At 37.1% G+C, this 13,241-nt stretch overlaps 1 protein-coding gene across 1 annotated transcript; it reads right to left on the reverse strand.

The window, feature by feature from the left end:
* Positions 1 to 1,956: 1,956 nt before the first annotated feature.
* LOC106008040 (endogenous retrovirus group K member 24 Gag polyprotein-like) lies at positions 1,957 to 3,647 on the reverse strand. The gene is made up of 3 exons (XM_087196578.1): positions 3,207 to 3,647; positions 2,052 to 3,053; positions 1,957 to 1,983 (listed from the first exon to the last, which is right to left on the reverse strand). Exons 1-3 carry the CDS (start codon positions 3,645 to 3,647, stop codon positions 1,957 to 1,959), a joined length of 1,470 nt encoding a protein of 489 aa, XP_087052704.1.
* Between the last annotated feature and the right edge of the window lie 9,594 nt (positions 3,648 to 13,241).

Genomic DNA, 13,241 nt, shown 5'->3' on the forward strand with positions numbered 1-13,241 from the left:
AGCCCAGGGGTGGCTATAATCAAAGTAGTGGATGGTCCAGTCTTGAATAGCTAACTCAACTTTATGGAGCATTTTTCTGGCTTGTTCAGAAAGCTGTCGAGGCGAAGAGGGGTCAGGATCCCCTTTTAAAACATCAAAAAGGGGTTTTAAATCTCCCATGGACAATTTTAAATATGAGCACAGCCAATTTATATCCCCTAACAATTTTTGATAATCATTTAAAGTGCATAAGGCATCTTTTCTTAATTGAAATTTTTGAGGATAAATGACTTTAGGGTACAGAACGTGGCCAAGATAGGAGAAAGGAGGTCGAGTTTGGATTTTTTCAGGGGCCACAACTAATCCATTGTTTACTAATGCCTGGCGTAAATCAGCAAACGCGCTTAATAAAAGGGGTTTATTACTAGAGGCTAAAAGAATGTCATCCATATAATGAACTAAATATAATGATGGGTAATCTGTCCTGACTACTTGGACTGCTTGAGCTACAAACTTTTGACATGGGGTGGGGCTATTAGCCATACCTTGTGGCAAAACCTTCCACTGAAAACGTTGTACGGGTCCTTTAAAATTAACAGAGGGTACACTAAAGGCAAAACGTCTACAATCTTGCGGGGCAAGAGGAATTGTATAGAAACAATCTTTTAAATCCACAATTATTTTGAAAGTTTGTGCTGGAATAGCGGACGGTATTGGAAGTCCGGGCTGTAGGGCCCCATAATTTCCATGGTTTTATTAACTGCTCTTAAATCCTGTAAAAGTCTCCACTTTCCTGATTTTTTCTTAATTACAAAGATAGGGGAATTCCATGGAGAATTAGAAGATTCAATATGCCCAGCGCAGAGCTGTTCCTGTACTAACTGTTTTGCAGCAAGAAGTTTTTCTTGGGTTAAAGGCCATTGATCCACCCACACAGGGTCACTAGTTTTCCATGTAATGGGATCTGCGTGGGGCACAGGGAGGTCAATAGCCCCCATTAAAAATACCCTGTTCCTGTTCTAATTTTTGTTTAGTCTGTAAAGGGGAAGAAGGACCCTGATTACACACTCCGAGTCCTTGATAAAGAAGTAGGCCTTGATCAAATAATTGTTGCATGACTTGCGGGTTAGATGAGTGTAAATAAACTCCCATATCTTTCATTACATCCCTTCCCCACAAATTAATAGGCAGTCCGGGGACAATGAATGGACGGAAATGTCCCGGATGGCCCTCATGATCCTGCCACTGTAAAAAATCACTGCTCTGTTCAGTACTTTTACTTTGTCCAATCCCTTGTAAGTGTGTCATAGTAACCTGTTTGGGCCATTTTGCGGGCCATTGTTCAGCAGTTAATACTGAAACATCAGCACCAGTATCAAGGAGACCTGAAAAGAGTTTTCCATTGATTTTTAAATGAATCTCAGGTTGATGTGCTCCTATAGGCTGTACCCAATAGGCATCTGAAGAACCGAATCCCTTTTCGCCTCTATAAGCTTTTTTAACTTTTTCTTCCTTTTTTACTAAAGGTATCAAAAGTAGCTGAGCTATGCGTTGTCCAGCGGGTATAGTAGATATAGTTGTAGGGGAGTGAACCATAATTTTAATTTCTCCCTCATAATCTTGATCTATGACTCCAGGGGTAACAAAAATTCCCTTAAGGGTCACGCTACTTCAATCCAGGAGTAAACCTAGGGTGCCTTCAGGTAGGGGCCCATAGACTCCCGTGGGGAGGGCTTGGACCCCCATCTCAGGAGTTAGTACTGTGAAGGTGGTAGAACTGAGGTCCAGTCCTGCGCTGCCTGGGGTGGCTCTAAAGAGGTCTTGAATGGATTGTTTTGCTGAGGAATGAAGGGTTGGAGTGCCCCATAATATTGTTTCTGGGCCTGAGGCCAGCCTCTCCTGGAGTTTTCCTGCTCCAGTGTATTGTCTAAATAATCCCCTTTTGACTGGCATTCCTTTGTCCAATGATTCCCTCTTTTACATTTTGGGCATAAACCTGGCTCCCTTGGGGAGGACGAAACAGTTTTTATTGGGAACTTTTTCTCTGGACACTGTTTAATTCTATGTCCAACTCTTCCACACCCATAACAGCTTCCTGGGGGCCCAACAACTCGCATCTGGGACCCTCTACGTACTTGTTGAAAAAGAACCTCTTTTATAGTTTTTCCTTGTAAAGCCGCAGCCATGGCCAGCCCTTGAGTATAGGCAGGTCCAATGTCCGTGCATAACCTTATATAATCACCTAGGTCCCCTTTTTTTCTGAAAGAACGAATAGCAGCCTGGCAGAGAGAGTTAGCATTTTCATAGGCAAGCTGTTTGACCAGCAGCAGTCTGGCATCAGCATCTCCTAACAGACGTGAAGCAGTCTGCAAAAGACGGGCAACAAATTCTTGAAAAGGCTTGTCGGGACCTTGCCTGATCTTAGAGAGGTCCTCAGAAGCTTGTCCTGCCATGGGCAGCTTTTGCCAAGCTCGTTTTACTGCTGTATTAATTTGGGTATATGCACCCCCAGGAGACAACAATTGATTCGCTATGTCAGCATACTCTCCTTCCCCCGCTAACATATCATAAGTAATGTTGTTTCCAGTGGCACGGTTGAGTTCAGCCATTTTTTGGCACTGTTCCGTGAACTCTGTCTTCCATAATAAATAATCTCCACCTGAGAGGCAGGCTTTAGCTATTTGTTTCCAATCCCCAGGAGGAAGAGCATCCGAGCTTAAAGACTCAAGCATAGCCGGGGTAAAGGGGGCCATAGGGCCGTACTGAGCACAAGCAACCTTTAATTTCTTAAGTTGTTTAAAAGGAAGAGGTCTATGAACACAGACCATTTGTCCTTGTTGATCTGGCTCCTCAAAAACAGGACAGACCATTTGAAAACCAGCCAAATCTTCCCCTCTCTCAGCGGCTGCCTGTAAGGTAGCCTGTAAAGCCGAGAGAGGGTGGGGCGCTGGTGATGAGAGTTGTGGGACAGGAGGGGAATCTAGCTGAGGATCGGGGTGGGCAACCTCAGGGAAAGGGTCAAGCCCTGCCAGGACGCTGGGCTGAAGTGACCGTTTTTTCAACAGTGCTTGTTCCTTTTGTTTCCATTTCCAATTAAACCATAACACATCTAAGGGATTTGAGGGATGGGTATTTTCAGATTTATCTTTTTTATCTTTTATTTTCATTTTTTCAGTAAGAGCTATTAGAGGGAAGGGAGGCCATTCCTCATAGTTATATTTAGTTGCCTCCTCCTCTAAATCTGGGGCACCAGAGGAGTAGAGGGGTTCATCTAAACCTTCCACAAGAGGGGGGGCTGAAGAAGGGCACTCAATTTCTTTATCTATATTTGGAATGCCCTCCGGACTAGAGGCAACCGCGTCTGCTTGTGAGTTACCCACTAAAGTCCCTTGACGAGGATCTAAGCTCTCCTTGATAAGACCCCAAAGGCTAAACACATCAACAGGGAATTTGGAAGGCCCTTCCTGATCATAATAATCTTGTAATTGTTTTCCGACTTTTAGCCAAAGTTCCAAATTAATTGATCCCTCCTTGGGAAACCATGGGCAGACTTTCTCCACAAATTCTAAAAAATGACATAACTGCTGTTGCCCTACCTTAGCTCCACGGGACCGAAGCATCCTTTTTAATATCTGAGCAAACAGCATCCGACTACTAGTAGTCCCCATATCTTATAGCATCCGACTACTAGTAGTCCTTATATCTTATATCACCGCCCCCTACTTACTTATCTGAGCTCACAATCCGGCGGCGTCCTTCACCTTGTCCTCTGTGCTCAGGTCCCTGTTCGGGTGCCACTTGTGAAGGTGCCAGCCGTCACTAGTCAAACAGTGCCTGAGAGGAGGGGAGAGGATGAAAGAAAAACACAACCTCTGAGGCAAAGAAAAAGGAGAGAGAGGAGGAGGAGAGACCCCTCTTCCCATTTTATTGCCCTTTATATACCTTTTCCACAACCCCCAACCCCTCCTCAGCACATAATTCAGCGACTAATTATTTTCCAGGGAAAAGGTCAAATGTATTTTTACAACTCCGGGAATAACATTCCCTTGCACTGCAGACATTCGAACTCTTTCTATTTAACCACTCTCGTTACAAGTAACCATTCTTGTTTTTGTGCCAGCTGCCTATCCAGGATTCATTATGTTCTCAAGAGACTCAGAGGTCTCTCAAGGTTATTTCAACCTTTCTCTCTCCACAGCATATCAGGGGACTCAGCTGAAAAAATTGAAGAAACAAAAAAAGAGAATGAAGTTGAGTGACTCTCACATTCTGATTTCCTAACTTACTAAAACAGAGTGTGATACTTTCATAAAGGCAGGAATATATGCTAATAGAATAGAATTTTTTTAAAAACCTAGACTCTCATATACAAACAAGTGATTTTTGAAAGGTACCAAGACCATTCAATTGGGAAAAGATGGGCTTTTCAAAAATGGTGAAATGGAAAAGAATGGTGAAATGGGAAAACTGGACATCCACATGCAAAAGAATAAAGTTCAGCACTTATCTTACACCTCATACAAAAATTAAATCAAGTTGGATCAAAGACTAAATGTAAGTCCCAAAGCTATCAAAGGAAATGTAGATAGAAAATTTCATGGCATTGGATTTTGAATGATTTCTTAGTATGACACCAAGAGTACTAGGAACAAAGAAAAAATAGATACATTGGACTTCATCAAAATTAGAAACTTTTATATCAAAGGACACTATCAACAAGCTGAACAGGGTTGGGGATTTAGCTCAGTGATTCTGGCACCTGCTTTGCAAATGCAAGGTCCCGAGTTCAATCCCCAGTACCCAAAAAACAAATAAACAAACAAGCTGAATAGGCAACCCATGAAATGAATGAAAATATTTGCAAAACATACATATAAACAGGTATTAATACCTAGAATATGTAAAGGACTTCTAGAACTTAAGAATAACAAAAGTAATTGTAAAATAGATAAAAGGGTTGAGTAGATAATTTTCCAAAAAAGATACACAAATGGCCAGAAAGCACAGTGAAAGGAACTGGACACTATTAATCATTAGGGATTTGCAAATTAATACCATAAGGAGATATAGCTTTACATCTATCAGGATTGCTATTATCAAAAAAAAAAAAAACTGAAATGGCAAGTTTTAGAAAGGATGTAGAGAAGGTGAAACTTTCATGCATGGTTGGTGGGAATGTAAAATGGTTCATCTGCTATGAAAAAAAATAGTATGATGGTCCCTCAAAAATAATTGAACATAGCTGGGAATTTAGCTCAGTTGTGCTCCTGCCTGCCTCACAAGAACGAGGTCCCAAGTTCAATCCCCAGTAGCAAAATAATAATAATAGTAATAAGAATAATAATTAAACATAGAACTATCAAATGATCTGGCAATTCTACATCTGGTTATATGCCCTCAAATAATGAAGAGCAGAGACAAGAGATATTTGTACACCCATGTTCATAGCATCATTATTCACAATATTCAAAAGATGGAAATAATCCAAATGTGCCTAAACAAAACGTGATATATAATGTGAAATGGAATATCATTCTTTCTTAAAAGGAATGAGATTATGGTAGGTGCTACAACATGTTTGAACTTTAAAGACATTATACTAACTGATAAATACCAGACACGAGAGGAAAAATATTTTCATTCCAATTATGAGATACTCAAGAAGAGTTCAATTTACTGACACAGAAAACAGAATACAATAGTTCTTCCTTGCCCACAGTTTCACTTTCCAAGCTTTCAGTTACCCATTGTCTGAAAACATTACATGTAAAGTTTCAGAAACAAAAAATTCTTAAATTTTAAACTGTACTCCATTCCAAGGAGCATAATAAAATGTCATGCTGTCTGACTCGATTCCACTGGCATGTGAATCATTCCTTTTTGCAGTGTATCCATCCTGAACACACTCTCTGCTGGTTAGTCACTGAGGATATATTTCAATTATCATATGGACAATTGTGGTATCACTGTGTTTGTGTTTAAGTAACTTTTATTTTACTTAGCACCCAAAAGCAAGAGTAGTCATGCTGACTAGTTATGCCAAGTAGAAGCTACAAAGTGCTTCCTTTGAGCAAAAAGGTGAAAGTACTTGATTTTTAAGGAGTAAAAATAAATCATGTTGGGGTTCCTAAAATCTAGCATAAGAATAAATCTATTCATGCAAATGTAAAGAAGGAAAACAATTCTACACTACTTTGGGGACTATATATTAAACTGTAAAAGTTATGGTCTCAGTGCATGATAAGGGCTTATTTAAGATGGAAAGGGCATTAAATTTGTATATGTATGTATAGGAAAAAATTTCTAGTATTTGGGATTCACCTCTATCTGTAGTTTCAAGCAATCAATTGTGGTCTTGAAATATATCCCCCATAAATGAAAAGGATGAACCACTTTAATGGATACAAGAAGCTGGGAAGAGGGGGCAATGAGGAGCTATTACTTAATGGGAACAAAGTTATAATTTGAGATGATGAAAAATTTCTGCAGATTGGTAGTGGTAATCATTGTATAGTATAAATGTACTTAGTGTCATTAAACTGTACACTTAGACCACATTGTTTCTCTGGTGTGAGAAATTAAAAGTGTAAATAAGGACTAAAATGTGTAATAGATATTGTGAAATAGGAAGAAAATGTTCAAAGGAGAAGGGGAACTAAGGAGGGGGGAAGAGGAAAAGAAAGAAGGGCAGGAAAAATGATAAAAGAAGGAAAAAATGGAAACAAAGCTTTTGTAAATAAGGAGGGGTGGAGGCATTGAAGGAGGGAAGGGGAATGGGAAGAAATAAGAACCAAGATATATCATGTATGGGTACAAATTCTTTGTGAAGAATATGATCTTTATGTATACCTAAAATGTACCAATAAACTTAATGGAAAAAGTTTAAAAATGGTAATTTTACATTACATATATTTTACCAGAAAAAAAGAAATTCCATGTAAAGACAGTGACAGGCTCTAGGTTTAGATATCCTTGGATATATTGACAGCAGAAAAGCAATGAGTTTTATGACAGTGAAAATTAACCTGGGTGAGTTTCACTCTAAAGGGTTATGTATGTGGGCCAATGTGTAAGGAATTTTGATTGTGGTTGAAGTAAATTATTAATGTAATATGTAAGGGTACTCTTAAGATATCAAATATTACAATTTTGGGTGGTAAATCAAGCCAAAGCAAGACTTTTCCAAAAATCTTCCAATGTTGGTAATTTATTTCTCATGAGATGGGCAAAATTTCAATTGAGAATTAAAGTACCAGACTGATGGGTTACAGTTTAGAATAGACTCAGACCCAAACAAACAACTTGAATGCTAGCCAGATGCACTGAGACTGAATCAACTATATAGAGATAGCAATAGATAGATATAGATGACATACTTATACATATACATATATTTACTGGGCCAAATAAAAAATTAGTCATTGGTGATAGTGAGTGTTGGAAATCAAGAGAACTGGAGGTTACCTTTGAACTTAGATCATAGAAGATATTTGTTTCAGGGCCACAAAATTTAAAACTCCATGCTAAAGCCATTATTATACTTTCAGATCTAGTCAAGTTTAGGTCTAGATCTGGAGTTGCCCTGGCACTTTTGGCTAATATATTTATGTACAATTGGCCTGGTATCAGCTTAGAAATGTCAAAAATAGGGAATGATATAGTTTGAAAGACTGAACAGGATGCTTTAACCAGGAATCTACCAATTAGAAGAATGTGCCAGTGGCACAGCACATCAATGCCAGATAGCTACCTGAATATTGAACTATTCATTCTCCCAGAAATTCACATTTTCTCTGAAGGGACTGTACAAGAACAAGGTATTTAATTCACTAGAATATCCTACACTTAAATTTTATGATTTTTCAAATACCTAAAAGAAAAATGTTTATTTATTTGAAGTTTTTATGATTGTGTTTGTATATGTGTATGTATGTGTATGTGTGTGTTGAGAGCAATATTCTTTATCTGATATGCTTGGGACCAGAAGTGTTTTAGATTTTGGATGTGTTCAGACTTTGTGATATCTGCAGACTTTATTGGTTAAACATGCCTAACCTAAAATTCTGAAACATGGTACTCAAAAAGTTTTGGATTTTAGAGAATTTCAGATTTCAGATTTTTGAATTAGGCATGTGCAAGCTTTCTTGAATTGGCCAGATATTTCAAAGATTCATTGCAGTTTTCCACTTTTGATGCATGACTTAAAATTAGAAAATAATAAGTACCTGATAAAATTAGTAAAAGAAAACATAGGCTTAATAAGATAGTTAATAAAAGATTTCATATTATGCTCACTGAAATGTTTCCATGAATAAGAAATTAAAACAATAATCTTTGAGTTTGGAAAGAAATGTACCTATAACTAATTAAACCAACAATCTATATTTCTGCATATGTGCTTTCCCACCTTCAATTTTCCAAAAATATGTGTTAAGGTTATTCTAAGAAATATAAATGTAGTAATAAAACACCTCTCTGCAAATCAGATGTAGAGCCTATATGGCACTTAAAGTGAGCATCCTATAAAATCTCCTGCTTTCTCTTACATGGAATCTAGGCTCAGATCCTATTTTGCACATTACAACAGGCCAGCTAGAATGGAGGATGACTGGAAGTATTAGCAATTCATATTTGCATGTTCAAATATCAGCTTTGTAAATTACTTTCAAGTTATTAGTAACAAGTGCTCTTTCCTATCTCTCATCTTATTCTCCAAAGCAAAGATAATTTTTGAATACATTCTTTGTCTAAAAGTTTTCAAGTCAGGATAAAATAAAATAAAGTGTGTTACTGCATGTGGGATGTTAGTACGTTAAGTGTGTTGCCTTTGGGGAGATAGTTCACAAAGGAATCTGAGCCATAGACTTTTGATTTAAATCTCAATTCTGTCAGAGACTTTTTTTTACTTTGAGTTACAAACATTCTTTTCCTTGCTTCAGTTTTCTCATGTACAAAATAGGAATGTTTATGGCCTTTACTCCACATGATTGCTATGAGGATCAAATTACTTTTCATGAAGATTTAATGGATTAATACAGGTATCTAGAGCAACACTTGGATAATAAAAAATTCTATGTGAATTCTACACATATTATTATAATTTTTAAAAAGCAATATAATCAAAGGAAGAAGTCTAATGGCTTGTGCCATTGTGAAGAATGCAATATAGACTTAAGCTCATAAAATGTGGAGTAAAACTTATAAAGTACATAAGATTATTGCCTATTTCTAATTTACTATCAAATTGATAAATTTCAGTGTTTATCTTTATGTAGTTTATCTTTTCTTTTTTTTTTGGTACCGGGGATCGAACTTGGGTCCTTGCGCTTGCACAGCAGGCAGTGAAACTACTGAGTTAAATCCCCAGCCCTGCAGTGTTTATCTTTGGATAGTCTCAAAAGCAGAGGTTAACAAATATTCTGGTTTAAATTGTATTGAATATTTACTGTTACTATATAGCCCTAAAAGATTGTATATGATAAAAATGAAAAATTGAAATAAATATTACCTTTTTGGATTAACTCATATGGCCACATATTTATCTTGAGGCAACACATGGGTGGACCTTGAGGCCTTATCACCAAGAAAACATCAATCCAAAATAAAAATTTTGCTTCTGCTTTCCTTTTGAGTAAAACACATGTAGGCCAAAGCAGTGGCTTTTACAGTGGATAAATTCCATAGAAAGTAGCCTTACTTGTGGCTTTTTCTTTAACACACTGATTTTATTTAAATTAGCACACTTGAAAGCAATTTCTAGGGCAGCACAGTCAACAAATATTTAAAGACCGTATTTACTGAAATCAGAGTTGTCCGATGGCTAAAATGAATGACAAATTTCTGCTATAGTACATATTTAATGCTACAGAAAGGAAATCTGGAATATCTCCCTCTTAGCCCTGAGTCTGAAAAATATTTTTCATGGTGGTAGAAAATGTATAGCAATAGGTGCCACCACTTCCAGCACAAAGGGGCTTCTGGACTGCTGTACCACTGCTTCCAGCTCAGAGGAGGTCTGCTGTGCAAGTGCCAACTGTACACCACCACCCATTGAAATGAGAAGACATTTAAACAAGTCTCAAAATCAGATATCCAGATCACATACAGCAACACCAAATGGAAATTAGGTGGAAGACTGATACTCAACCACCTGGACTCCTTGAACTGGCAACAAAAGAGGATCTGGAAAAAATGAAATCAGAAATAATTTCTCAAATAACAGAGATTATGCTCATAGTGCAAGACATGATTAATAAATCTAGAGAGGAGCTGAGGAAAATGATGGAATCCCAACATAGGAAACAAACAGAATCCAAACAGCAGATGCAAAAAGATTTCCAGCAGATTAAAACCCCCATTGAAAGTCTACACAGCCGAATGAGCCAATGTGAGGACAGAATTTCAGATATAGAAGACAAGATTGCAATTAGTGACCCAGATAAGAAAAATTGGCTTAAAATTGTAAGGGATTACAAGAAATCAATCCAGCAGCAGCTACATGATGCAAAGAAGAATAACATAAGAATGATTGGAGTCAATGAAGAAACAGGAGAGAGTGCAGATGACATGAAATAACTCTTCACAGAAGTAATGGCAGAAAACTTCCCAAGCAGGGGAGAAGAACTTGAGATACACATAAGGGAGGCATATAGGAATCCAACTAGCCTTGATCAACAAAAATCTACACATAGGCATATAATTGTTAAGATTCCTGAAACTCAATGGAAGAAAAAAGTTCTACAAGCAGTTAGAGATAAGAAACAAATCACATACAAAGGAAAGCCCATCAAAATCACAGCAGACTTCTCAACGCAAACCCTCAAGGTAAGAAGAGCTTAGAGTGATGTATTCCAAGCCCTAAAGGAAAACAGCCTCCAACCCAGATTGATGTACCCTGCAAAACTATATTTCAAAATTGATGGAGAAATAAGATACTTTCATGAAAAAGAGCACCTTAGGAACTTCATACCAAACCAGCACTCCAAAAAAATTTTAGACAATACCCAAGGAAAAGACAATGAGGATCACAATCCCAGGAAGCACAGCAAAAAATAATCCATTGGACATGACAAGAAATTAAATGTAAAGGAAGAGAAACCAACAAAAAGAAAAAGTCATGACAATGATAAGTCAATATGTATCAGTTATAACCATCAATGTTAATGGTCTCAATTCACCAATCAAAAGAATTAGACTGGCAGAATGTGTCAAGAAGCAAGAGCCAACAGTATATTGCATAAAAGAAACACACAATTCAAAAAGAAACGTATAGACTGAGAGTTAATTGCTGGAAAACAACACTCCATGCCTTGGGAAACAGAAAAAAAGCAGAAGTAGCTATCCCCTTTGCAGATCAAGTGTATTTCAAACCAGCACTGATTAAGAGAGATGAAGAAGGACATTACATCCTTGTAAATGAAACAATCAACAGGAAGAGATGACAAACAGAAATATATGTGCACCAAATGCTACTGTGCCTAACTATGTGAAAATAATTCTAACGGACATGAAAAGTCATATAGGCACTAATACAATAGTAGTGGGTGACCTCAATACCCCACTGTCACACATAGATAGATCAACTAGACAACAAATGAGTAACAAAATACTAGAACTCAATTGAACTCTTGAGCAAATGAATTTAAAAGATGTTTAGAGAGTGTGCCACCCCACAAAATCAGAATACACATTCTTCTCAGCTGCACATGTGTCATTCTCCAAAATAGATCACATACTCACTCATAGAATATGTTTAATTGCAAAGGAACTGAAGTTATCCCCTGTTTATTATCAGACCACAGTTCAATAAAATTGGAGATCAATAGCAAAAGGAAATGCAAAAATTTCATAAACATATTAAAATTAAACAACAATATTCTGAATAACCAATGGGTCACAGAGGAAATTAAAGAAGAAATCAGGCAGTTCCTTTAATTAAATGACAGTGACAATACAACATATCAGAATCTATGGGACACAATGAAAGCAGTTTTACTAGGGAAATTCATAGCAGTGAATACTCATATTAGGAAAACAGAGCGAGCCAAATTAAACAAGCTGATGCTGAACCTCAAGCTTCTAGAAAAAGAAGAGTAGGACAAACTCAATGCTCATACAAGGGAGGAAATTATAAAGATCAGAGAAAAAATCAATTCAATGGAGATGAAGAGAATGATAAAAAAAATTAATGAAGCTAGGAGTTGACTCTTCGAAAGAAAAAACAAAATTGGTAAAGCTTTAGCTAACCTTATCAGAAAAAGGAAAGAAAAGGCAAAAATTCATGCAGTTACAAATGAAAAAGGTAAAATTACAGCAGACTCAGCAGAAATCCAGAGGATCATCAATACCTACTTCCAGAAGCTATATGCCAATAAGATGGAAAACACAGAAGAAATGGACAGATTCCTAGATACATATGAATTACCAAAGTTGAATGAAGAAGACCTAAAACTTCTAAACAACCCAATATCAATCAATGAAATTAAAAATGTAATTAAAAATTTATCAACTAAGAAAAGCCCAGGCTCTGATGTCTTCACTGCTGAATTCTACAAGACATTTAGAGAGGAACTGCTGCCACTACTGTTTAAACTCTTCAATGAAATTGAAAGGGAAGCATTACTCCCAAATTCATTCCTGGAAGCAAGTATCACCTTGATCCCCAAAGCCAAGAAAGACCCAACTGAAAAAGAGAACTATAGGCCAATCTCACTAATGAACATAGATGCAAAAATCCTTAATAAGATACTGGCAAACAAAATGCAGAAGATCATCAAGAAGATCATACACTCTGAACAAGTGGGATTCATCCCAGGGATGCAGGGATGGTTCAACATGCACAAAGCAATCAATGTAATACACTATATCCATAGAGCCAAGGCAAAAACCATATGATCATCTGACTAGATGCAGAAAAAATGTTTGACAAAATCCAAAATGCATTTATGATTAAAACCCTGCAAAAATTGGAAGAGTCAATCTCTACCTCAATCTGATGAAAGCCATCTATGAAAAACCAGCAGCCAATATCATACTAAATGGTCAAAAACTGAAATCCTTCACACTCAAATCAGGAACAAGACAAGCATGTCCACTATCACCACTCCTGTTCAATATGGCTTTGGAAACAGCCACAGCAATTAGACAAGAGAAGGAAATAAATGTAATATAGATAGGAAATGAAGACATCAAATTGTCATTATTTGCCGATGACATGATACTCTATATAGAAGACCCCAAGAACTCCACCAAAAGGCTTATAG

Source organism: Heterocephalus glaber, unplaced genomic scaffold, assembly GCF_053883595.1.
Source record: "Heterocephalus glaber isolate CG9 unplaced genomic scaffold, H.glaber_assembly_v1.0 deba00001613, whole genome shotgun sequence".
In the NCBI taxonomy this organism is placed as follows: domain Eukaryota; kingdom Metazoa; phylum Chordata; class Mammalia; order Rodentia; family Bathyergidae; genus Heterocephalus; species Heterocephalus glaber.